This window comes from Astyanax mexicanus, chromosome 9 (genome assembly GCF_023375975.1).
Source record: "Astyanax mexicanus isolate ESR-SI-001 chromosome 9, AstMex3_surface, whole genome shotgun sequence".
NCBI classification, from domain to species: domain Eukaryota; kingdom Metazoa; phylum Chordata; class Actinopteri; order Characiformes; family Acestrorhamphidae; genus Astyanax; species Astyanax mexicanus.
In genome coordinates this window covers 5,013,688-5,041,216 of record NC_064416.1, presented here as the reverse complement: position 1 = coordinate 5,041,216, position 27,529 = coordinate 5,013,688, and the positions used below count along the sequence as shown (strand labels likewise).

Below are 27,529 nucleotides of genomic sequence, written 5' to 3'. Positions count from 1 at the left end.
CATCTTAGGGCGTTTTCACACCTGTAATTGGTTTCTATCCTAAATGTCATAATCAAGTGTAGCTGGCAGAGTGCAGCGCCACCTGAGGGCCCAAAGAGCACCAACATCCATTAGTAAAGTTCTGCTCATATTTGCTACTGGAATTTTATAACTGTAAATAAACACACACAACAAATTTGAAGATGAACGTATGGTGGACTGAGAGTCATTTATTTAACATTTAGTGTATGAATTGTGATTAAAACATACATTGTGTATTATTAATAGAGAAAATTAGGTATTTAGTATCATTATCCAAAAATGTTTCAAGATCCTTACACATGTCCTTTTTTCCTATTTCAAATACAAGACCTGACTGTTCATTCGCTGCCTAATATATCCACACTTATTATGTTTTTTGGAGTGGTTTTAATGTTATGGCTAAATGTATATGTGTAATTTTAAAGTCATCTGCTAGAGACTCTAAGAAAGAAGATTCAGAAACACAGAACTGATTTATTCCAGTTATTATCTTTATTCATTCATTATTATTATTACTGTACCTTTATTTTAAATCTTTAGGGGACTGTACACAAATACATAAGAATATACTGTATAATATAAGAACAACATACAGAACCAGTCACCTCTCTCCTGCAGCTTTCCAAGTTCCAGTAATCCGGAGAGCCCTGATATTTAAAACGAGGCATTAAAAACTTAAAAAGTGCACAAGAAGCTTATTAAAAACACTGTTACATCCATTAATGCTAGCTTCAGCTCCTTGCTCCACCATATTTGCATTGATAATGTCATATATATATATATATATACATAGACTCCACATAGCCTGCCTCCTTGCGCCGGCTGCTACGCTATGCAGAATCTATGTATATACGTCTATGTCATTATCAGTACAGTAATGGCGGCGCTCGGAGCTGAAGCTATTGTTATGGGATGTAAACAGTGTATAAGCTTCTTGTGCACTTTTTAAGTTATTAATGCCTCGTTTTAAACGTCAGGGCTCTCCGGATTCTAGCAAGGAGGTGTGGAGCTACTTTGAACTGGATAAGTGAAAAAAAGTGATTTATCAGGGTAAATTATGCCCCGTGTCACCCAGTCTGAAGGGTGTTTGGACGGAGGTGTGCTATTCATCAAAGATAAGAACTTTTTATCATGTTTTACTACAGCAAAAGTCCATTTTACACCAGAGTTCTGCTTTAAGGAGCATACATTACACTGCAGAACATCACACCCTGCAAGTGAAATCACCCCCCCGAAAGTAATAGTAATTTTATTCTATTCTATTCTATTACAAATAGGTAAAGATGATTTCAACTCCCTATCAAACTGTAATTTCTGCAGTGTTTTTAATGTTATACCACAGTTAATTCCAACCCTGCAATGTGATTGGTTAAGAGACCCTCTGTGAGTGTCATTATCAGCCGGTAATGCACTGTAACCGAAGCTCTCCATGTATTTCTCTGCCACTTACAGGTAACCTAGCAACGATGCAGCGCTTACAAACCAAACAGCATAGCTACAAACACAGCAGCAATGGAACTATTTTAACTGGCGGAGTTTTTTTATAACCAAACAGATCCTATTTTCTCCTCCTCTTTAACTCAAAATCTTTTTAATAAATAGGGATAATGGAAGTGTGGTATAATCACATTAATACACTCGAGGTTCATGTTATAATATGTAACATTGGCACTGCTATGGTGATCTAGGGCACTCAGCTTTGTGCCTACGACCGCAGCACAGCAGTGCCAATATTACACATTATAGCACGAACCTCGAGTGTATTATTGCTTAATTAAAAAGGTATTTCACTTTAAGGCAACACAGTAAACAACAGTTAACAGGAGTAAACTCAGTCTTCATTAGGATTAACCAGGTACACTTTGATCTCTTTGATTAAATACTGCCACCACCAACCTGCTCCTGCTGTAGATTGGATCCAACCAATCCAACCCAGCTGAGTTAACCAATGACTGCCCTCAGACGTTCTTGAATGACTGGCTAAAAGTGGTGTATTGTGCTGCGTTCACATTACAAACCACTTCAATCAATCAATTCTAAGACTTTTGACCAGTAGTGTAGATATGATTTGAAATCACTTTAGTCTGCTAATGTGAACACAGCTATTGATGTGGGCTGGAGTCCTGGAAACCCTCTAGGCACTTTATGTCAGCACTTTAATTCAGCCCATTTCTAGGTTTATAAGGTTTTATCCCATTTTCTTCCCAATTTATACGGCCAATTACCCAATCCACTCAATAGGACTCCCTCCGTCACTAGTGATGCCACAATACAAGGAGGGTGAAGACTAGCACACGCCTCCTACGATACATGTGAAGTCAGACTCCTCCTCTTTTTGAACTGCTGCTGATGCAGCATTACAGAGTAGCATCACAGCGCTAATGCTCGGAGGAAAGCGCAGCGACTCGGTTCTGATACATCAGCTCACAGATGCAGCCTTGTGCTGATCCACATCACCCTAGGAGTGATGAGGGGAAAGAGCGCCATCTACTGTACCCTCCCAGAGAGAGAGAGCAAGGCCAATTGTGCTCTCTCAGGGCTCCGGCAGCTGAGGGCAAGCAGCATGACCGGGATTCAAACCAGCGATCTCCCCCGATCATAGTGGAATACAGACTTCAGAACATAAGATACAATACTAAACATTGCTAGTGAGAATTCCTGAGTAATAACCATAGTGTGTAAACGAGCATATAACAACTAGGGAGACCAGGTTATATATATATATATATATATATAATTTCTGTATAATCTTGGTTTGGGGAGAAATTGTTTATCATAGAGAAACCCTACATTTTATTTGGGGATTTTTTTTGGCTTTATTGCACTGTGCATGCATCTCTTGACCACAACTGGCTTTTATAAAATACACTTTAGGCCGAATTAGTCACTCAAAACTTTTATATACAGAGGATATTGTGTTCCATTTACTATCACTGTAAACTATTCAGTATATAGTCTAATAGTATAATAGTCTCATAGTTTCACTACAAACCACTGCAAAAGAATGGCTCCAAGTTTATCGCTTAATTATACAGAAATAAAAACGTGGCATAATCCCTTTAATGACTTTTCTTTGATGTTTGATTGATAATTGAAAGAATACGTGGCATTCACACTCAGTTCCCAACATTAAGGCACCATCCACATGTATTATTATTATTATTAATATAGTGAAATATATACAGTACCAGTCAAAACTTTGGACACACCTTCTCATTCTCATTTTGTTCCTGCATTGGAAATGCATACTAATCCTGAAGTGATCTATCAGACTATGAAGGAACATAATGAATCATGTAGTAACTTAAAAGTGTTAAACAAACCAAAATACTCTGTGAAGAAGCATTTAGGTGCTCTTATTTGGGGAGCTGTTTGTTAACTTGTGGTTTCTGAGGCTGGTAACTCTGATTAACTTATCCTCTACAACAGAGGAAACTCTCGCTCTTCCTTTCCTGGGACGTTCCTGATGAGAGCCAGTTTCATCAAAACATTTTTGATGGTATTTGTGGTGACTGCACTTAAAGATACTTTAAACTTCTTAAAATGTTACAAACTGATTGATGTTATTTTTTTTTAACTATTTTTTTATCTTTATTTAGTTGAGTAGTTCTTGCTTCTCATAATCTGGATTAGAACATTACTCAAATATTCACTATTCACTGTATACCTGTAACTCTACCTCTTCACTACTTTACTTTAACTGATGCTCTCAAACACTTTATTAAGAGACAAGAAATTCAAGTAATTAACTCTTGATGAGTTCAGCACAGCTGTTAACTGAAAGCCTGAATTCCAGGTGACTCTACATCATAAAGCTGACTGAGAAAATCCAGCAGAGATGTGCAAAACTGTCTAATCTATGCAAGAGGTGCTACTTTATAGAATCTAAAATGTAAAACATATTCTGGTTTCTTTATAGATTGGATGACTGTAGTAATACTCTACAATGCAGAACATTTTAAAATAAAGAAAAAACATTGAATTTAAGGTGTGTCCAAACTTTTGACTATTAGTGTACCAGAATCTACACAGGATCTACACACAGATAGCTCTAGATTTCTCTATGATTCTTTAGAAATGTTCCTGACTTGCATAGTACACTACTAAGGGAGCAGTGTGTAATTTGGGATTTAACCCTTTTTGTTGACTTCTCTCTCTCTGATGTTATATCGCCACCTACAGTTCAAGAATGCTCATGCAAGCGTTTTGGTCTCTGTGTAAAATTGAAAATATTTCAATTTTTTAAAGATTTGGATATGTGTACACAGGAGGTAAGAGAGGAATTGCCTTCCTGGCTGTAAAGTGGCATATATATATATATATATATATTGGAAAATCAAGTTTCTGCAGTTATAAAATACAACCTTTACTAAAACTAAGAAAGAAACAACTACTTGTGCATCTCAAAAAAAAATAGAATATCATTGAAAAGTTACTTTATTTCAGTAATTCAGTTCAAAATGTGAAACTCATATATTATATAGATGTATTAAACACAGAGTGATCTATTGTAAGCGTTTATTTATTTTATTGCTGATGATTATGGCTTACAGACAATGAAAACACAAAAATCAGTGTCTTAGAAAATTAAAATGCAATATTAGATAATACCAGTTGGTACTTTTAGCAGTGTGGGCAGTGTGCCAAGTCCTGCTGGAAAATGAAATCCACATCTCCACATTCCCAAGAAATAACCGCTTAAAATAGATCACTCTGTGTTTAATACATCTATATAATATATAAGTTTCACAATTTTAACTAAATAACTGAAAGAAAGCAACTTTTTAATGATATTCTAATTTTTTGAGATGCACCTGTATATTGGCAATTTTGGTCCAGAAGAACATGTAAACAAAGCCCATTAAAAGAAAAAAAAATGTTGCTAACAACAAACAAACAGTCACTGTTTCAGTCACTGTTAGCAACATTAGCGTAGTTGCCTGAAATAATTTCTTATGGTCATTATTAGGGATGTGTTAGGGAAGTCCAGATCAAAGAACCTTAAAGCTAAGAATCAGCTGATACTGAGGATCAAAGGATCGGAGCTGGATACGGCTAATAATAGGTCACAATTGATCCTTTATAATCTATTATAATCTTGATCAGGACATCTTTTGTATTATAACTGTCTATTAGCATTATTAACAATTCCCCGAACATCCATAAGAATCTTCAGACAAACATAAACTTTAACGTCTGTTAAATTTATAACTAAACAATAACTAAATAATCTACATCAATCTTTAAAAAAGTGCTTTTTTCTGAATTACCACAGGACCAGCAAATTCACACCGATCATCATCATGTTGAGGTTTTTGGGAGATAGGTCCTAGATATTAGATATTAGATATTAGATGTTAGTGAGGACGTTGCTGGTGATGACGCTCACACTGAGCATGCCCGGTAGGTCGCTGTTCTGTCGGCTGCCTTTCCTCCGCAGGTGGAGCGTGTGATGCTGCTGCAGGTCTGTTAGGTCACCACTCAGAGTCACCTGACCCATAAACGAGTCGTTTAGTACGTTCTTGTTGTAGACCTGCATGGAGGGAACATGAAGTAAAACACAGCGTTAATGCATAGTCTTAAAATGTTAACCTCTTAAGCAGAGGTGTGCAGACCATACCTGTCAAGTTTTAGATTAAAAAATAAGGGATATTTTCCTCTGTCCGCTTAAAGCTGTCCCACCAGCCCAACGAAGGTTCAGTATCCCTTACATTTTAAGACAGGTTTACAAAAAATCTAAAATAACCACATGTGAACCACTTACACACTACAATTAGATTATCAGAATCTGAAATGTTGTGGACATTCCTACATATGTCATTCTTTTAATACAGCCAAATTAAAAATCCTTTACTAGATATTAAAAAAAGTTAAGATTTCATGTCTTTTTTGCCATAAATGCACTCTTTTATATGATATATTTATTTATTTATTTATTTAATAGATTTAAAATTGAACAAAGGGTGCACAAATTCTGCAAAATGAATGTAGGTGACCTAAAAATAGTATCATGAGCTTTTACTAAAAGGACATGGACCACATATATTCCATCAGTAAAAATTAGTCCTAAGTGGCCTGCACAATTAATCATTTTTAATTAATACTTCTTTCTTTTGATCACTCAACCCCTGATCAGTTAATTTCGGTCCTCTTCACATTTCTAGTTAAACTGAGTCACAAGCTGTATTTTTTTTATTTTAAAGGTTTAATCTGAAGAAAAATCGCTGTATATCCATGTATGTTTTAACATCAGCTGCTCCGACTAGCTGCCTGAACTCACAGCGACTAGGGTCTTCACCACACTGACTCTCCTTTGCAAGCTGATTGGCTGTTTCTCATGAAAGGAGGGACTTTCTCCTTGAACCGGCTCCACGATTGGTTAAGAGACACAGCGCGGTCAGTGCCCTGTCTCCTCAATAATATATATTTTTTAATCTTAATATAATACGGGAAATTTACGGGAAAATACTAATACGGGAGGACGGCGGGAAAGAGGAGTAAAATACGGTAGTTTCCCGGCCAAAACGGGAGACTTGACAGGTATGGTGCAGACATAGACATCAGGTGGTGCTAAAGCAACACCCACTCTGCCCTTTATCAACCAAAGTGCCCTTTTGAAACTTCATTTTTTTTAAAAATATTATTATTATTAAGATTTTACTGAGGCCGGTTTGAAATGATCTTTTGAAAACCTGAGCGATTAAAAACGAGTGAAAACAGAATGCCCTGAAATCAGCTCTCACACACCCGACCTCTCTCTTCCTCTGTCACGTGACCCCGCACGGTCACACGCAAGGCACACTAGACGCGCTGCAGCAGCAGTTCAGTTCAGCGAGTCTTCAGCACAGCACACACGGCAACGGATAGGCTTCTTCTCCCCCGTGTCCCACCAGCCAGGAAACACACATCAAGTAAAATCCTACCGTTTGCCCTCTAAACCCAACATGAAATCAGTTTGTTGTGCAGTAATATGTCTCATACAGCACCAAACTACTACGTATTTTATTTTTAGTTGGTGATGTGACATTTTTCCATTGAAAACTCACGTTTAGAGAATGTTACAAATAAAAGTCAAATTTCATTCAACATGTGCATGTAATTTTTTTTTTATAATAAGGTGTTCCATGTGCGCTAAAAAGTGCCCTTTTTCCCCCCTGAGTCATTTTTACACTTGAAAGTCTGAACCAAAGTTGGCCTTTTTAAGGTAATTGGGAACCCCAAGCAAAATGCACCACATCCACCTCATATTCATGTTTTCAGGGTTTATACACTTTTAAACCAATAAATGTCCATGATTTTTTTCATGAATTTTGCCTTCAAAGCAAATTTTCAAGGCCATAAGATTTTTAAAACATCAGTGCGGACATGGACAATACAACCAAAATCAATGATTCTCATGAAGACCTTCACATTAACATAAAAAAGGTTTTTCACCTCATTGCAGCATTTTTTCAAGTTGAAAAGCTAAAATAGAATGTGTATTTTACTATATTGATTATTTTTTCAGATAATTTTTTAAAAATAGAATTTTATTACCATTTGAATCTGATGTGATCCAGAATAATTCTCATTACCGTTACAGTAAATGACGAAGCTAGATCAACGGTTCAAAACATTTTTTGATGATTAATTTCATATTTCCACAACATATTCCATCAACTTAACAGCACAGTCCTTGACAATTACTTTGATCTTTTTTATTTATTTATTTATAGTTAAGCAACTCTCATTACCGATACAACATTTGTAAAATATCTTTTAATGTTTTAATTAATGGAAATGATTTTAGAATATGTTTGATCAAAAACTCACGTGGACAACAGTTGAGGGATATACTATAATAAAATGAAGAAAAGTTATGATAAGATGTGAAACATTAAAAAAAAATTATATTTTAGATCCATAACGGTAATGAGAACACAATTAAATGGTAATGAGAATAAATGTAACGGTAATGAAACTTAGTTAAGGCAATTGTTTAACAAAACATGGAACCAGAAAAACAAGCAAATTTCAAGAAACTGTAGCCAATCTCTGTCAGTCTTTAAAAAATGAATATAGCCATTAGACTAATCAAAAGAGTAAAAACATCAATGACATTGTTTTATATATATATATATATATATATATATATATATATATATATATATATATATATATATATATATATATACATTAACATTAAATATATATATATATATATATAATTTATTTTATCATTTATGGTAATTTATTTTATATATATATATATATATATATATATATATATATATATATATATATATATATATATATAATTTATTTTATCATTTATGGTAATTTATTTTATATATATATATATATATATATATATATATATATATATATCATTTATGGTAATTTATTTTATATATTATATATATATAATGAATTACCATAAATGATCAAATAAACTCTGTTTAATGACTCTTTTAGCATTCTTACATAAGAATCTTATTACCAGCTCAATGGTTCTTATTACCGTTATGGCCCTCACAATGCATGGTAATGAGAATATTGAGTAACGGTAATGAGATGCTCTTGGCTAATTTCACAAATAACTTAAAATGCTAATATGCTAACAACCTATAACTTTGCCAGATGTCAAAGCCTTATATTGTGATAATATTCATGAAATAATTTATTTTTATATTTTTTAAAGTAATGAGTATTAAACCATAACGGTAATGATAATAGACTGAGGACAGTTTTATCAATATTAACACAGATTTCTCAAAGGGAGAGAAGAGTGACCAACTGACCTTATCTCCATTTTAAAGCTTGTCTCTAAAGTGATGCATCATGGGATAGTTGATCAATTTAAAGGCACAGTGTAATTTTTATAGGGGGTGAAATCATGAAACGGTAATGAGAAAAAATTTGTTCGGACACAGTTATTTTGTTTAAAATCAAGTAAATTTTTTTGTTCAACACAAAAAATATTTATATTATGTATAAATATAGATATTTTAAATGACTTTACCCCATTTTATTTATTTTATATGCTGAGTAATTTTTATGTGGTTTAACTTAAAATTAGAAAGAAGGGATACGGACACATAACGGTAATGAGAATTTCCATATATTTTTTATTTAATTTATATAACAATAATTTTATATGATGATGAAAACAATTGGCCCATACAGTACTCCCTATTTGCTTTACACACAATATCAGAGTTTTTATGAATTAAGTATTGATTAAAAAAAAATTGTCATGGACATGTTCCCTGCAGCTTCATGAGAATCACCCACTTAATGTTTCTGAATTCTTAATGTTTCAAAATTATTATGTTAATTTCTCTTTAATTAATTTTGCCATTTTGCAATTGCTTTGTAATTTTTACACTGTACCTCGATGTGGATTCCCTGACCGGGTTTCTTCCTGTAAAAAAGCGCCTTCACATCGAACTCCGGACTCAGATTGCTCTTGTGAGCAGGAGATTTCACTTTAACCCCTTCACAGCTGATGATGATGTACGGGTCAGACGCTGCACAGACGCAAAGAAAGAACAGTCAGTCCCAAACTTCTGATACAGCTTCTAAAATCAACCTGCAGAAGCTTAAAACACCTACATCCATCCGAGTCCTGCCCCTGCAGCCCCACTCCCTTCATCACGTGAACCTGCGTGACCAGCTGAGGATACCCACACAACCCCGTCCAGCACGTCTGAGGAGGCTCGTCCAGAGTCAACTCCCTAAAACACACACACACACACACACACACACACACACACACACACGTTATATATGTCAGTGCATGGGCCAGGGCTTATTTTTAAACTACTTTGTTTTTTGATTAATTGCTTAGGATGTTCTTTTTTTTATCATGTATTTAATTTATTAATAGTAAAAGCCAATAAAAATATTATATATGGGCATTTAAAGAAAAAATGAAACTAATGGATTAACAGTTAATAAATAAATAAATAAATAAAAAATAATGGAAAAATTAAAAGACCACTTCAGTTTCTGCATCAGATTCTCTGATTTTGCTATTTATAGGTTTATGTTTGAGTAAAATGAACATTGTTGTTTTATTCTATAAACTACAGAAAACATTTCTCCCAAATTCCAAATAAAAATATTGTCATTTAAAGCATTTATTTGCAGAAAATGAGAAATGACTGAAATAACAAAAAAAAAGATAAGGTGTGTCTGGTTTATTACTTGCAGTCTGAAGGCACGTCGGTAAAAACCCGTAACAGGAAGTCTCCCTGCAGGCCGGGGTTAAAGGTCGTGGGGATGATGACGTATCGGCCCTCCTTCAGGTCCTTGCGGACGAAGACGCTGCGAGAGTTTATATAAACGGAGCTGCAGAGCTTCTGCTGACTGGTGTGCATGCGGTAAACCCTGTTCAGCTCCACCTAGTGGAGGAAAAAAAGCACAGAATGAATACAAAACAGATAAAAATGGCTGCACACAGACATGCCAAAAGTCATTGGACAGCAGAATGTACTGTATTTTTCTTACTATAAGGCAGACTGGATTATAAAGCAGAATTTAGGAGACACTGTAAGGAACTTTTAATTCAGCAGGTCTTGCCGCTGGGGGTTCACTGTGGGTAACTATCTAAGCTAAGCTAAGTAAACAAAACTGTAATAAAAAAAAAGTTTGACTTTCTTTTAAAGTCAAATGAGCGCTGGATGTTAATCTACACAGATTTCTCTCTTGAAAACTGTTTATTTGTGTGAGTAAAGTGCTTTTGTATATTTGCAGTAAACTTAGATTCCTGAATTTCATTAGCATTAGCATTAGCGGCTAACCACCGCTAGTGGTTAGCGGCTAATGTCCTTTAACAGAGCTACACTGAGGAAGCCTGAGTGTTCCTGTTAGCCAAGGCGACATTAGCTAGTGGTTCATGCCAGCTTTGTTTTAACACGGTAAATGAGAAGGCTACAGTCCGATATTCTCCCCTCTGAACAGTAAAAGAGCTAGCGCTTACCGCGGTTAGCTAATGCTGCTCCAGCAGTGCTAGCCAGGGTTAGCAGCAGGCTACAGGCCAATAATACTCACCTCTATATAAGGAAATAGGGGTTATCGGCTAATGCTAATGCTACTAATGCTACTCCGGTGCTTGGACGGAGGTGCTTGGAGCTACAAAGGAGCGCAATGGGATGAAAACAGAGGTTTTTAATAAGCTTTCTATGCTCTTTTTAAGTTATTAATGCCTCGTTTTAAATGTCAGGGCTCTCTGGATTCTACCAAGGAGGTGTGGAGCTACTTTGAGCCTAAATAACGATGTAAAAAGCGATTTATCAGGGTAAAATATGCACTGATACAGCCGTTGTACAGAGTGCTGGGTAAAAAGCAAAATTACTGGATCTCAGAACGCTGTGGGAGAACGGAGGTGTGCTATTCATCAAAGGTAAAAACTATTTATCATGTTTTACTACAACAAAAGTCATTTTAGAGTGTGTATGAGTGTATCGTTGTCTGCATACCCTTTGAAGGTCAAAACCAATAGCCAGGTTCTCTCCTTTCCCCTCTTTAGGTCGAGCTCTTCTGTCCTTCTGCTGCAGACAGATCAGCACCTCATCTTCAGGCTTCTTTACATCAAACACATACTAAAAAAATAACAGATATTAAAGATTAAAAAAACAATACAGGTGCATCTAAAAGAAACTTCAATATAATTGAAAAGTTACTTAATTTTAGTTTAATTCAGTTCAAAATGTGAAACTTATATATTATATAAATGTATTAAACACACAGAGTGATCTATGTTGATAGATCATGATTATGTTGATGATAATGGTTTACAGCCAATGAAAACCCAAAAATCAGTGAATGTCTGTAAAGAAAAATCTTCTTATCTGTGCAGTAAGTGTTTATTATCTCAGTAAAACACATAACAGCATTACAATAAATACAAACAGCAATTTTACAAAAAGCAGTGCAGCTTTTACAGCCCTGTTTCACCTAAAACATCTCCTAATCTCTCCTCCTAATCTGAGTTTAATAGAGTTTAATTTCTAGTTCTCATCATATTGATCAACAACTGGTTTGGTAAATTACTGGTAAATGTGGTAAATCAGGTGAGCTGCTGACGGAACTGAACATACAGTATACACATGCTGGCTGAGGATCATCCAGAAGAAATCTGGAGAAACTACACTTTGTTCTTTAGCTCGACTCACAAGATATAAAATACTTAAAAATACTTAAAAATTAGAAATACTTGTTAAGTTTTACTGTATGTATGTTTATTTGCATCTGTTTAAGTCATATGTGGTGCTTTTATTTTAGGTAAAAACACTCATATTGATGAGATAAATGGATTAGTGTACTTTGCTTTGGTGTCTAAAACTTTTGCACAGTACTGTTGCTTAGGTACTACACACCTGTGGGTTCTGCAGGTAGGTGGTTTTGTTGTTAATGCAGCCTCCCGAGCGGTTCCTCAGCGGGTCGTCATGGCGACTCCAGGACCCCATCATCACGGCCTCCTCCCAGGTCTTATGGATGCTCAGGTAGGACGTGTTGATGAGGCGGCACAGGATCAGGTCTGTGAAGTGCTTACTGAAATCCTCAAATGTCATCCTGAGAGAGAGAGAGAGAGAGAGAGAGAGAGAGGAGACCAGGAAGATGATGATGATGATGATGATGAATTCCAGAGAAGCTTTTTAAAACCTTTTAGAGATCAGTATGAAGAAGATATAATACTTTAATTATTAAGTTTTATCATTCATTATTAAATAAGCAAATTATTACCTACCAGAACTCCCCATCGTCCTGTACAGTAACCCCCAGCTTCTCCCTCTCGCCCTTACTGACCTTCTGCCACTCCTCAGAACTGCAGAGGAGAGAAAGTCAGAGACTGAAAGATTAGACACGCCTTAAATTTAGTAGTTTTTCATTATTTTAAAATGTTCTGCATTGTAGAATAATACTAAAATCACCCAAACTATGAAGATAAACATATGGAATTATTTTTAAAAAGTGTTAAATAAACCAGAATGTTTTATATTTTACATTTTTGATTTAACATCATTAAGACCTGAGTAAATAGACAATTACAGACCAGATAAAGAGCTTTGTCAGTATATATATATATATATATTTACAGCTGCCTTAAACTTTGGCACTGTACACTACTACATTTACTAGTAACACCATATTACAGCCAGCAGGAGGCAGTGTGAGTGCAGAAACAGAGAAAAGAATGCAGATATTACAGCCAAAAAAAATAATCCCAATGCTCCACTTAAAGTAACACAAAAAAAAATACAATTTCCTTTGCATAATAATACAGGTACATCTCAAAAAATTAGTTACTTCACCTTTAGTGTTTTAGAAAATTAATATATTGTATAAGACCAATTGGTGCTTTTGGCAGTGTGGGCAGTGTGCCAAATCCTGCTGGAAAATGAAATCCGCATCTCCATAAAAGTTGTCAGCAGCAGAGGGAAGCATTAAGTGATTCTATAAGATTTTGTGGGAAAACAAAACTGCACTGACTTTAGACTTGATAATAAAACACAGTGGATCAACACCAGCAGATGACATGTCTCTCCAAACCATCACTGATCATCAGTAAATTTTACATTTCATTTGTAAATCAGGGAACCAGAGTCTGGAGGAAGAGTGGAGAGACAATCAGTGATGGTTTGGAGAGACATTGATTCTTAGAGTGACATTCCATTTTTAATCCATATGGTTTAATATGATGTGGGCCCACCCTTCACAGCTATCAACTCTATTCAGCTCTTCTGGGAAGGCTTTCCACCAGGTTTAGGAGTGTGTTTATAGGGAATTTTTTATCACTTTTTCAGAAGTTCATGTTGGAACAGTAAGAACCTCACCCTAAACTGTTTTGGAGCAAGAAATTAAGAGTTTCTATCACTGGAACTAAGGGCCAATGCCCAACTCCTGAAACACAACCCCACACTATAATCATAATGATACCCCCTCAACCAAACTTTACCTGTGTTACCTGTACTGTACTGTTCTGTACTGACCTGTCACTCCACGGCCCGTTCCACTCCCTCTCACCCCACGGGTTCCTCATACGGATCATCATCAGCTTCTCAGACTTGAAGTAAGCCAGCAGGCCATGACCCAGTCGAACCCGCCGCACGTCTGTAACTGCGTAGGCGTGGCCTTTCACCAAACCACAGTCCAGACGAGCTTCCATATCTGCTTGAGTGGTCGCCTGTGAGACAGAGCACCCACACAGGACAAAAATTACAAAAATGTTCATGTCCTCATCCCAAAAAATCTAGACCAGCTTTGGTAGATAACTGATAACTGTTTCAGATGGCCTTATCAGGGTGGAGCCACAATGCTATCAGAGACAGCAGCTGAAAAAAAACGAGAACGGACGGAAACTAAAGTCCCTCCGAGCGCAACAGAGAGAGAGACAGGGGAGGAATGTAAACAAAAGCTCACCAGAGAAGCTTTTTTATTTTTTTTTGTTTTCATTATCGTTCCTTATAGTTCAAACAACCTCATGGGCCAAATGTTTCATGATTGCGGGCCACGCCTATTGCCGACCCCTGCTGTAGGGTGTACTCACTTTTGTTGCAAGTGGTTTAGACCTTAATGGCTTTCTAAATAGTGTGTTGAGTTATATTTAAGGCACAGTAAATTTACACTGTTATTCTGTAGATGTACATTGACTACTTTACACTGAAATACACTCAAAGTGTCATATCTTCAGTGTTGTCCCATTAAAATATATAATAAAATATTTAAAATATATAACAAATATTTTAGATGTTGCTCAGACTCACCCTGATGGAGCAGCTGATGAGTCCTCCTCTGTTGTGGACTTTAAGAACCCGATCGAACAGCTGGTTCCGCGCCTCCTCCTCCTGACCGAAGCGACCCTCCAGCAGATCAACAGGCTCAGAAACTCCTCCAGTAAAATCCACCAGAGCGTCCGCCGTGTTCCCGCCATCCAGCGCCTCGTAGCAGCCGTGAATCCTGACGAAGAGAAGTTGATACACTTAGAAAGTGCAGGGTAAACCATTTACAAGAGAAGCATCAATACATATATTTTTATTTTATCTTTTGCCCATCAAGTCATGCAACAGTATCTTGAAACTAGGGCTATCAAAGCCCTAGGCTGTTAAAGCCATAGACTGTATATAAGTATGGACAGGATGTCCCCATTCACTCTTATTACTGCGTTTTGGAGCCAAAATATGACCATAGAGGCAAAAGTGAAGCCAGAACAGGAGCAGCAGATGTGGGAGGACCAGAAAACCCCGTCCACATGTCTGAGACCCCCTACACCTGTATCGTGTACGTGAACAGCCAGCGCATCAATCACCACATCGCCACACCCCTTTAAATATTATAAAATAACTCCTATAAAACGCAGTAACTGTAAAGAAAAACACTTGGGGTTATTAACACAGGAACAGAACCCAACTTCCCCCCCAAAAAAATGACTGGATGTGTAATTTTAGATAAAAAATTTTGCTACTCTAATTCAAATGAATAGAAATAGGCGGGGCTAAAAGTTGTATTGGAGCCAGCCACCAGAGGGCGTAAGCTTCCCTTTTCAACCACTGTCGTCTTGTTCATACTTATATACAGTTTATGGTTAAAATATTAACGCAGCGATTAATTTGGAATTAGTTACGCATTATTATTTTTGCAAAAAAACGCAATGTCCCCAACTTTGCCGTAATCTGCCCCCACCCATCACGCAGTTTTTTTTCTGGAGCCGTTTGCTTGTGGTGGGAACGTGATCTGGTCCGACCCAGCTATCAAATATACTCCTTTTAATTCTACGGGGGAATAGTGTTCACAAACCTCACCTCCATTCACAGCTAAGAGCAACAGAAGCAGCTAAATGAATGAAAATAAATTAACAGTGGTCCACTGAGGATAGCAGCACAAGTTTTAAAAGGAGCTCGGGTTCCGCCATGTTGTTTTCAAATCACCCCCCCCGACTTCTGTTTACGCCCACATTCACATACGTAGTGAGTGACTCCTTAGAGCAGTGGAAACACCAGCACTTTGTGGGTGGAAAAGAGGTATGACTGTAGGGCAGGGATGGGCAACTGGCGGCCCGGGGGCCGCACACGGCCCTCGTCATCACTCAGTGCTGCCCGCGAATAGATCAAAAATAATTTCATAATTTCATAATTTAAAAAAAAAACAAAAAAAAAACAACCACGAAAATTGACATTGACATCCAGTCCATTGTGAGCCAGCAGGCCAAACCACAGCTCTCTCATTAGCTTCAATAAATGTTGGGCCTCTGTGGTCTAGTTTTCTGCTATTATTGAATGAGCAATCAGTTTTTAAATCTTTTTTGTTCTTTGTTATAAATGAGTTCAAATGCCTTTTGCACTTTTATAAGCAAATGTTTTGTCCTTGTTGCTTATGAAGGACTTGTTATAATGAACTTATTTTACACAGAGGAACTACTGTATTTGCAATCAGTTTTTTAAGCAAATGTTTTGTTATTTGATATGAAGGACTTCCTTTTTGCACTTTTTTTAAGCAAACGGTTTGTCTTTTGCCGTATTAAAATGCATTAATATGCAGAAAATAGTTGTTGATAAATGTTGGTGCTGTAAACATACAGATATAAATTCATATAAAATTTGTTCTTATTGAAAATCATTTGTAGCGTTTTTCATATTCAATTATTTGAAGTGCGAAGTCATGTGGCCCTCCAATGGTCATGCTGAAAAAAATGTGGCCCTCTCCATCATGGAAGTTGCCCATCCCTGCTGTAGGGCACTCAGGCAGCATTAACTAGTGCTGAGCGCTGCTAACTGCACTAAAATAATGAAAGTCTAAGCTTACTGTAAATAAACAAAAGCACTTTTATATTTGTGTATATTAACATCCAGCGCTCGTTTGACTTTGAAAGAAAATGTTTTTTAAGAATTACAGTTTTAAGTTTAGTTCGTTCAATACTAAGAGTTAACTTACTTGGCGTAGGCTTTTTCCACCAGTGCGCTCCAGAACTCATTGCTGTCGTTTGAATGGCAGTAGATCAGGTTACCGTTAGCGGTGGGCAGCCGATCATCGATCACGACATCCACCCACTCGCCAAACAGCCAGAAACGGAAGTGGAAAATCCCAGCATACGAATCCGGGTGGTTCGAGTCCCATTCCTGGTCCTTCCAGTCCGGGATCACCTATAAAAAAATACATATGTATGTAAACATACAGATATAATATGGACAAAAGTACTAACAATGTACTTAAAGTTTGAAAGTTATATGATTTGGTGAGAATGTGTAATTGCACTTAGCCTGTGGAAGAGTACTTTTAATGCAAGGTAATGTACATAAATTGTTGTGTGGAATTCTGTGTTTGTCAGTATAATGCTGTTTTATTCCTTTTTTTTTGTTTGTGTCAAGATAAGATAAGATAATCCTCTACAATGTTACAGCAGCACAGAGAATAGAGCAATGAAGTAGCATGAATATACAAGCAATATATAAAAGAGAAAAATAAACTAAATAATAAGATGTTGCGATGATGTGCCAGGACACTGACACCAGTAATTAACATAGTTTTAACACTAACTCAGGAATACTACTGATTTTAGTGTTATTCAAACATCTTAGGGACTGCTGCTTTGAAGACACATTATTTAGACATTATTTATCACAATATATACAAAAATACCATTATAGGAGTCTATTCCATCTACGGCACCAGTCAAAAATTTTGGGGCACCTTAAAGCTGATGTCTGTAAGTTTTGAGATTTGGGGGATTTAGGGCCCTCTCTGGTGAGAATGGGTAATTGCACCAAGCATTCGGAAGAATCATTTGAAACTGGGTGGGTGTGATGCGGTCTGCTTTCAGAGCAGATGAATCAGAGTTTCCCCTTCTGAAGTCTCCATTGCTCCACCAGCCGCTCGCGTTTAGAAAAATGGAGCCGGATCCTCTTTTAGAAGATGTACGTGTGATATAAGTAAGTAAAGACACGTGACGTGGCCAGAAGAAGAACTCCCGCAAAAAAACGACCCGACACCCCAGTTTTTAGAATAAATATACTGTATTAGGATTAGCAAGGATGGTGGTTTCAGAAAACTGCTACCATTAAACACAATATTTTATCCATATTCTTCTCCACTCAGAAATGCTTCTGCTTTCAGTTTAGAAACAAAAAAATACAGACTTTCACTTTGAATGTAGTGTTTTTTAAATATTTTAAAATGTTCTGCATTGTAGAATAATACTAAAGTCACCCAATCTATGAAGAAAAATAAACAAAATTATTTAGCAAGCAAGAGCAAGAGACAGTTTTGAACATCTCTGCTTGATTTTCTCAGTCAGTTTTATGAGGTAGAGTCACCTGGAATTCAGGCTTTCAGTTAACAGCTGTGCTGAACTCATCAAGAGTTAATTACTTGAGTTTCTTGTCTCTTAATAAAGTGTTTGAGAGCATCAGTTAAAGTAAAGTAGTGAAGAGGTAGAGTTACAGGTATACAGTGAATAGTGAATATTTGAGTAATGTTCTAATCCAGATTATGAGAAGCAAGAATTACTCAACTAAGTAAAGAAAATATGACATTTTAAGAACTTTATGATGAAACGGGCACTCATCAGGACCGCCCTCAGGAAAGGAAAAGCAAGAGTTTTCTCTGTTGTACAGGATAAGTTCATCGGAGTTACTGGTCAATAACACTTTTAAGTTACTACATGATTCCTTATGTGTTTTTTTATATTTTCACACACGTCAAGGAATGCCCAGAGGAACGTGTCTACGTTGCTGCTTTGTACATCATTAAGCTTCTGTTGCTTAGTGATGCAGCGCATCACACACACAGACACACACACACACACACACACACACAGATAAACAAACACACACACACACACACACACACACACACACACACACACACACACACACACACACACACACACACACTACATCCCACCAGCCCCCATATGAACAGAATCAATGCTGTCCCAAACAGAATGAGGTTTATTGCCCTGTGGGGACAGACAGGACAGGCGGGGGCGGAGTGGGTGATGGGTGGGTAGGCGGAGTGGGTGATGTATGTGAAAGAGGGAGAGGGAGAGCAGGGAATAGAGGGAGTAGAGAAAGCAGACAGACGACAGAAAGTGCAGGAAAGGAAGAGCAGAGAGAGAGAGAGAGAGAGACAGCAGGAGGACGTATAGAGGAGAAGAAGATCCAGGCATGGGCGAGGAGATGGAGCTGGAGTTTACGGAGGACCTGCAGCTGACGGAGGTGATGAGGCTGCGGGTTCAGTCCCTCCAGCAGAGAGGGCAGAAGCGGCAGGACGGAGAGCGCCTCCTGCTGCCCCACGAGTCTGTCTACAGGCTGGACTTCAGCGAGCAGGAGCTCACCTTCTCACACTGGAACGTCTGTCTGAAGGTAGGTTTGGCACTACATGGCAAACATCACTTTGAGCTTGGCGACAGAACAGTAACTTATCATATGATGATGTTTAATCCAGGCAGTGACTTTCTTTTAGACAGGCAGTGCATATATGATAAGAACATAAATAAAACGCATGGGCAAAGAGTTGCTGAAAATTAGAAATGCACAGAGGTGGAAAAAGTACTGAAAAATTGTAATTAAGTAAAAGTACCTTTACTTTGCTAAAATCCTACTCAAGTAAAAGTAAAAGTACCCATCTAAAAATCTACTCGAGTAAAAGTAAAAAAGTACTCAATTTCAAATTTACTTTGAGTAAAAGTTACATAGTTACTTAAAACGTAAAAACAAATCATAAATAATTTAAATTAACTATTATTCCACATAATAATTTGGATCTTTCAGTCAGTATTTGTTCAGACCACCCCATAAAACATTTTCAAGAACAAGTGGTATAGGTTTCAATGATCCATTATTTTTCTTTACTGTTAAAAGTTATGGTCATATAGGCGACTATAAACTGTATTTTTACAGTTTTATGGGTCATTATTATTTTTTAAGCCATTGCTGTGCTTTAACTGCTATTTACATGTTTTTTTTAACATTTAGGCAGGTTTGATGTGGAAGTTTTAAAAGTTGACAGCTCTGTCCAGCGGGGCACATTTTGTATTGCATGAGGACGTTACTGCCTCGTTATTCCACGCGCGAACATCCGTGTCATATTTATTTTATTTTTTTTAGTTCAGACAATTGTGTTTTTCCCCCAAGTATTATATTTTTTACTCAGTAACGGGGAGTTTTTGTAATGTAGCGAAGTAAATTACTTGTGTCAAAATGTACTTGGGTAAAAGTAAAATTACCTATATTAAAAACTACTTGAGTAAATGTAATTCATTACTTTCCATCTCTGGAAATGCATTAGTAACCTCCTAAATGAAGTAAAAATAAAAAAGTTCAGAAAAAATTAAAGACATTTGTTGGTTGAGAGCCAAGCGCAGACTGCCAATTAGAGCAGCAGTAAAATTAAAACTGCTTCTTAAATCTTAAAGACTTCTGCATGTCCAACGACTTACTGAAGTCCCTGTAACTGAATTCCTAGATCATTATTTTATTGGAGTGTTATACACTACCTGTTAAAAAAAGTTGGTCTGCAGGTTTAGGTTCAGCAACAGTATGTGCTGAAAGAATGAGGTCAGCTGACTACCATCAGAGCTCAAAGAACACTGACCCAATCGTACATTTCATTACACAGAGTGTAAAAATGATGTTTAATTGGATGATGTGCCGTAAAAAATGAATAAAAATGACTGTACACTGCATTAAAGAGTGTTTGAATAGTAGCTGGTATATATACATTATATAAATATTGTGATAATTAACATTATACAATATTGTGTATAAAAAAAAGACTTAAAATATCATTATATAATATATTTATATATTTACAATATTGTGCAGCTCTGCGTCAGTGCGTGTTTACATATGCACAACCTGCGTGGTGTTTTTTTTACATTGTTCACACTGAATTGCTATTCGAATTATATCGTATTAACCACAGTTAAGAAATATATATTGTGATCTAAATTTTGACCATATTGTCCAGAACTAACTTCACTGTAGTTTTTCCTCTCTCTCACACACACACACACACACACAAAGTGGCCGAATCAGAACCACAGTACACCACTAAACAAAACTAATTAATATCACTCTTTTAAACAATTATATTATATTATGTATAAATTCTGTGCTTTAATATATATATATACATGTTTCTTATTAAAATTCAGCTAAATATATTAACCAATCAGAAATCACATAAACCTCTACATTACTAATTTCAGAAATGACATCTGTCTCACACATCACATTACTAATAAATAAAATACAAGTCTTAATTAACAACATTTTACAATGTTAATAAGCCAATTCCTGCAGGGAGAACAAACAGTACGAACAGTATTTCCTACAATCAGGGTTAGGTGAATTAACGTACTACTTATGAAAATGTATAATTAAAACTTAAGCCACGATTACTAATTTAGAGTAATGTAATTTGATCATTTTCCCTTTTAAATTACTCGTCTTACTGCAACATTCTCAAATTTAAAACAAAACTTAATTTGTAAGTGTGTTTTTTCTCTCTCTCTAAAGATTTAATTCATTTTTTAGTCCCACCCATCCAGTTGTTAGTCAGCTGCTACTCCTCTGTATATCTAGCACATGCCTCCTCCAATACATGTGAAGTCAGACTCCACCTCTTTTTGAACTGCTGCTTATGCAGCATTACCGAGTAGCATCACAGCGCTAACGCTCAGAGGAAAGCGCAGTGACTCAGTTCTGATACATCAGCTCACAGACGCAGCCATGTGCTGATCTACATCACCCTAGGAGTGATGAGAGGAAAGAGCACCATCCACTGTTCTCACCCAGAGAGAGCAAGACCAATTGTGCACTCTCTCAGGGCTCCGGCAGCTGATGGCAAGCTGCATGACCGGGATTTGAACCCGGTCATATCAATCTTTTAATCATAGTGGCAGAGTACATGCACTCGGTAATCCGATTTGGCAGAAATCCAAACGGTGCTTTTAGATCATGGATAATTTTTTGTTGGGGGCCAGAAGGAAAAATATATTTGAAGTCACGGGCCACAGACTCTGTAATAAAACAAATAATAAAATATACCATTTAAATAATACATTTTCCTGATTACTTTCAATTACACACCATCTTTATCTATCTTTGACAGTGTTGTGTATACTAAGATTTTTCAAATTGATGTTTCATTTCATGATGTCTCTTAATATTAAAACTCCTTAATTACGGCAACTTTTAGACTATTTTGCCCTTTTTCTGCGCTATAACTGCGCACTCTCTCCGCTTTTAGACTCTTTGGCCCGTTTTTCTGAGCTACAACTGAGCAATCTCTCCGCTTTTACACTCTTTGGCCCGTTTTTCTGAGCTACAACTGAGCAATCTCTCCGCTTTTAGACTCTTTGGTCCGTTTCTGACACCTAGTGTTCAAACTTTGAATCTCACATTATAAAAACCTGCTTAACAGCGGGCCAACTTTTATTCTATTTCTAAAATACCTTGCAAATGGCCCGCGGGCTGTAGTTTGGACACCCCTGTTTTAGATATACTTGTGTAATTAGAAGATGGGAAGTACTACAGTAGTATTTCAACACTGCACAGAAACACACCTGAACAGGACTTCAAACGGTCATTCCAAAAGTTTAATCCTCTGAAGTGTGTTTAGGGTCATGTTGAAGAAATCTGTGCCCTCCCCTTTTATTATTTTATACACTTGTCCACTGCGCTAGTTTTACTGGCAGCAAAACACAACCAGAGATTGATGCTACCACTACCATGCTTAACAGGTGCCGCAGAGTACTTTGAGGTTGAGCGAAACATCAGGTAAAACCAGAACTTCAGGCCGCAGATCTTTTTTAAACTGTTTGTGCCGCAATATGATCAAGCCGATTTATTGGGGAGAGTAACACAAAAGTAAGGCAATAGTTACTTTTACTGGTAACTAGTTACTTTTATAGTGGAGTAACTCAGTTAGTAACTTTTTGAAGAAGCAACTAGTAACTATAACTAATTACTTTTTCAAAGTAACGTGCCCAACATTGACTATAATACAATGTAATTTATTGCTACAGGGTCTAGGTCGTCTGTCCGTTACCGGAATCTCCCAGCTCTGGACGCCGGACCTGACCAACCTGATGACCCGGCAGCTGCTGGAGCCCACGGGGCAGTTCTGGAGGAGCGCGGGGGACCCCGAGGACGCCCCCCTGAAGTGCCTGGAGGCCGACATCCAGGAGTTCGGCGAGAGGATAGCCGAGCTGGCCAAAGTCAGGAAGGTGATGTACTTCCTGTTCGCCTTTAAAGACGGAGCAGAGAAGGACAACATCAAGTGCTCCCTGATGTTCAAGAAGAACGAGGCCTGACCTTTAACCCCACGGCTAAATCTTAGCCGTCCTCCAGGAGCCGCTACGCTAACGGTCACTCCCTTATCTAGTCTCTTTGCACTGATGAGTAGAATAACCAATATATAGGAGACATTAGTGTTCAAAGGTTTGGAATCGATATAAACCGATTTAATCAGAAACAAAAGTATAACATTAATCTACAGCAATTGAAAGATTGATTGAAGAAAATTACTTATTATTATGACTAGAAAACTGCTAAAAGATGCAAAAATTCAGCAGCCAATCAAAATAAGAGCTCACAAACATACACTATACTTAAAACACCTAGTAACAAAAATGTCTAATTAGATAAGGGAGACAAAGAGAAATAAAAAAATAGATATATATGACATGCCAAAAGTCATGGGACAGCCTAGCCTTGCCATGAGCATGCTGACCAGGATTTAATAAACCTCACTCACAAGATTACACCTCACAACGTATACTGTACCATATTAAAGGTGTGTGCATTCCCAAGTCATCCCCAGAGGGAATACTTTATAATGATTTATAAATGATTAATATACTGTGAACTGCCATCCCATGACTTTTGGCATGTCAGTGGTTACTGTGTGTAAATATGTGCATGTTTTTTAAATTGAAAGGGGAAAAATATTTACAATTATTTAGAATTTATATTAAAAGTTGAAAAGGAAAAGTTGATAAAGTGAATTAAGACATATATATATATACAGGTCTTAAAAAAGATTAAGAGAATAATTGAATGATCAGATTATCTGATTTTACTATTTATGAGTTTAGTTTGAGTAAAATGAACAACCTTGTTTTATTCTATAAACTACAGACAACATTTCTTTCTTAAGAACTCAAATAATGCATAGAAAACAAGTTGAAATTTAATTAGAAACAAAAAATACTAATGTTTTTAATGTTCAGATATCAATGTTTGAGGGAATACCTCAAACCCTGATTTTATTAAAACAGCATCATGATCTCCTCCACCAGTCTTACACACTGCTTTTGGGTGACCTTATACTCCTGGCGCAACAATTCAAGCAGTTCTTCAGCAGTTCTTTTTTTGCTGGCTTGTAATCATCATTTTTCCTCTTTAAATTCCTTCCTAACTATATTTCAAAAGTTTTCAGGGGTTCAGGTCTGAAGATATAAATTTATATTAATAGTTATGGGATAATATTTTACATTTTACTCACTTTTTCAAAGATTTCTCGACATACTAAATAAACTGTCTAAAATTACACTAATTAAAGCATTTATTATTTGTGCATATAAATTAAGAGGTCAATTAATTTGGCAATTGATTCCAAGCGTTTGAACACTAGTGTATTATAGATAGTATTTTTGGAAATAAGCTAACTAACCTGCTAATTAGTATAAAGTGTTCTTCCTGAGAGATAGCCTACTGCTCAATTATTTAATACAAGTGTTTGATAGAGATTATTTATTTTCCCAGCTGTCTAATATAATGAATTTATGTGTGACCAAAAGAAAAAAGAACAACCTGAACTATGCTGCTTTAATATTAATAAGAATATATAATAAATATATTACATTTGTCTTAAGAGCACAGAATTTATATATAAGAGTTTAAAAAAAGAGAGAAATAAATTAGTTTTGTTCAATGGTGAACTGTGGTGCTTCTGGCTCGGCCTCTTTTTTGTGTGTGTGTGTGTGTGTGTGTGTGTGTGTGCTGCCGCTGAGAGCATGTCTGTCCCTCACTGAGAGGTCGTATCAGAAAGTTCTCTGTGGTCGATGCGGTTCTGCCGCGGGACGGACAGTGGAGGGGACAGACGGGCATGACCTTCAGAATCACAGGCAGAGGTCAAACGCCTTTAGAGCCATCCCATAATATCCTGACTGCTTCCTCCCCAATTTTAAGCGCAATCAACCAACAGCAACCCACACATTTAACAGTTTCGAGGGATGTACTGAATATTTGGCAACCGTAATCCTTCTGCTGATAATACAGAATAATGTATATTATGACTTATTATGACAAACAATTAGTTATTTATTATTATATGTCATATTGTTCTTTCTTGGTTTGTCTTTTGGGATAATTTAAAATGCTTTAAATGCATTCAACACTGCAATTAAAAAAATCTGTAAAAGTTTTTTTTTTTTTTTGCAGGTTTTAATTTCATTCACCACTGCATACATTAAGTCTACAGCCTAAATGTAATTGTTTCTTTGATAAATACTTAAGAACTATAGTTTTATGCAAAAAAAAACATTTAGGCTATTTAATTGATGGTGAATGACAATGATGAAAAAAGTGGCCAAATAAATGAAAACTGTCGTTTGATTTTTTTCAATTTCAGTAAAAACATACCTTTAATTATCTCTAACAATTCCCGTTTTCTCTTCACAAAAAAGAAAATCCAGCAAAATCAAAACAGAGCGGTAAAACGTGACAGTGAGCGACTTCAAGAGAACATGGCGTTGTCGATACTAGAGAGAAACTCATCAACTGCAGACTATGCTACATAGGGCTGGGACAAAATATCGATATCGCAATATATTTTAGCGTTTTCATTTGCGATACTGGCGTTATGAAAACGAATGTTTCCCCCAGGCCATTTAAATAGTCATCTCCCTCAACATTGTGAGCATGTGTGCAATACCAAATATTGTGTATATATATATATATATATATATATATATATATATTATATTATATTATATTATATTATATTATATACACATACATGGGGTTCCAAGTGATCCAGAGGGCTAAAGCGCTGCCATTATGTCCAGGAGATCGCTAGTTTGAATCCCAGTAATGCAGCTTGCCATCAGCTGCCGGAGCCCTGAGAGAGCACAATTGGCCTTGCTCTCTCTGAGTGGGTAGATGGCGCTCTTTCCCCTCATCACTCAGCACAAGGCTGCATCTGTGAACTGATGTATCAGAAGCAGCTCAAAAAGAGGCGGAGTCTGACTTCATATGTATCAGAGGAGGCATGTGCTAGTCTTCATCCTCCTGGTGTTGTTGCATCACTAGTGATAGTGGGTTGGGTGCCGTGTAAATTGGGGAGAAAATGGGGGGAAAAAAGGGAATGCACCAAAATATTTAAAAGGGATAGTAAAACACTGTCCGTTTTGTTACACCGGTTATCTACAAAACTTTCAATAAAAAAACTTGATAACAAAAAAAAGGAATGCACCAAAATACATGTTTTTGGTGAAACCCAAGAGATAAAACAACTGACTGAATACAGGTTTTCATAAGCTTTTCTACTTCTTTTTCTGGCCAAATATATATATATATATATATATATATATATATATATATATATATATATTTTTTTTTTTTCCTTTGCATCACTAGTTTAAATATCATTATATTTGACAACAGTGTTTCTGTTTAGTTGTTTTTTACAAAATCTGTCCTGAAGCCCCATTGGATGAAAAGATTACAGTGTTTTTATAGATATACAGCATTTCCTCAAACACCATCACACTCATCATCACATTACTGACAGACGCTGGGACACAGAGAGTTTCTTTCCTGGAAGACTGTCACAGGTCTGTGTGTGTGTGTGTGTGTGTGTGTGTGTGTGTGTGTGTGTGTGTGGGTGTGTTTAAACCACTAATGAGTGTGTCCTCTGAGAGTGAGGAGGAAAGAGTGTGTACAGACACGCTTTACAGAGAGGATGGTAATGAGACCTCAGGAGGGAACAAGGTGTTAAAAAGAAAAAACACACACACACACACACACACACACACACGGGAAGTGGTGAAACACAGAACTAAAGGAAGGAAAGAAAGAAAAAAGAAAGAAAGAACACACAATACACGATATTGAGGTCAGCTAAAATGATTGAGGTTATGTCAATACTCTATAATAGGTTTGCTGTATAAATGTATACTGTAACAAACATCAAGATACGCCCACCAAGCCACAAACCAGGCCTATCACCAAATCACGAAACACGCTCACACCAGAATCAAGATTTCAACAATCCAACAATTTGTGCGTTGAGCCGCCAGTAAAACAGACCTATTTCACACTTCTGTGTTGGTTAATGCAGAAGCAGATACAATAGTGTTACGTGACTTCCTGTGGTGTAATAAATGAAAAAATGTCTGAGTCTATTAGTTTCTAAATATATCAATAATTCAGTTAAACTCACTCACCAGCGTTTATACTCTATTACAGACCCGCTCCAACAAGGCAAGCAAACCTACCTAGCTGGCCTGGGCCTCCCC

The 27,529-nt window shown here is 36.7% G+C and overlaps 2 protein-coding genes across 2 annotated transcripts in view; one reads left to right on the top strand and one right to left on the bottom strand.

Moving 5' to 3' along the window:
• Positions 1–491: 491 nt before the first annotated feature.
• capn5a (calpain 5a) overlaps positions 492–27,529 on the bottom strand; it is a 51,456-nt gene continuing 24,418 nt past the window's right edge. The window contains exons 4-13 of the mRNA XM_022665988.2: positions 16,936–17,144; positions 14,772–14,964; positions 13,998–14,191; positions 12,755–12,832; positions 12,384–12,579; positions 11,484–11,606; positions 10,210–10,406; positions 9,616–9,737; positions 9,394–9,530; positions 492–5,554 (exon numbers count right to left, since the gene is read on the bottom strand). Of these exons, the coding sequence (XP_022521709.2) occupies positions 5,372–5,554; positions 9,394–9,530; positions 9,616–9,737; positions 10,210–10,406; positions 11,484–11,606; positions 12,384–12,579; positions 12,755–12,832; positions 13,998–14,191; positions 14,772–14,964; positions 16,936–17,144 (1,632 nt within the window). The 3' untranslated portion in view covers positions 492–5,371. The remainder of the gene's footprint in view (positions 5,555–9,393; positions 9,531–9,615; positions 9,738–10,209; positions 10,407–11,483; positions 11,607–12,383; positions 12,580–12,754; positions 12,833–13,997; positions 14,192–14,771; positions 14,965–16,935; positions 17,145–27,529) is intronic.
• ompa (olfactory marker protein a) lies at positions 19,072–24,949 on the top strand. Its single transcript, XM_022665989.2, has 2 exons — positions 19,072–19,364; positions 23,033–24,949. The coding sequence occupies exons 1-2, from the start codon at positions 19,167–19,169 to the stop codon at positions 23,318–23,320; spliced, it is 486 nt and encodes a 161-aa protein (XP_022521710.1). The 5' UTR covers positions 19,072–19,166; the 3' UTR covers positions 23,321–24,949.

Excerpts from the sequence above, each read along its gene's own strand:
- ompa (XM_022665989.2), top strand. The coding sequence starts at position 19,167 with ATGGGCGAGGAGATGGAGCTGGAGTTTACGGAGGACCTGCAGCTGACG. Across the intron at positions 19,365-23,032 it reads ACTGGAACGTCTGTCTGAAG|GGTCTAGGTCGTCTGTCCGT; the intron begins GTAGGTTTGGCA and ends TTATTGCTACAG.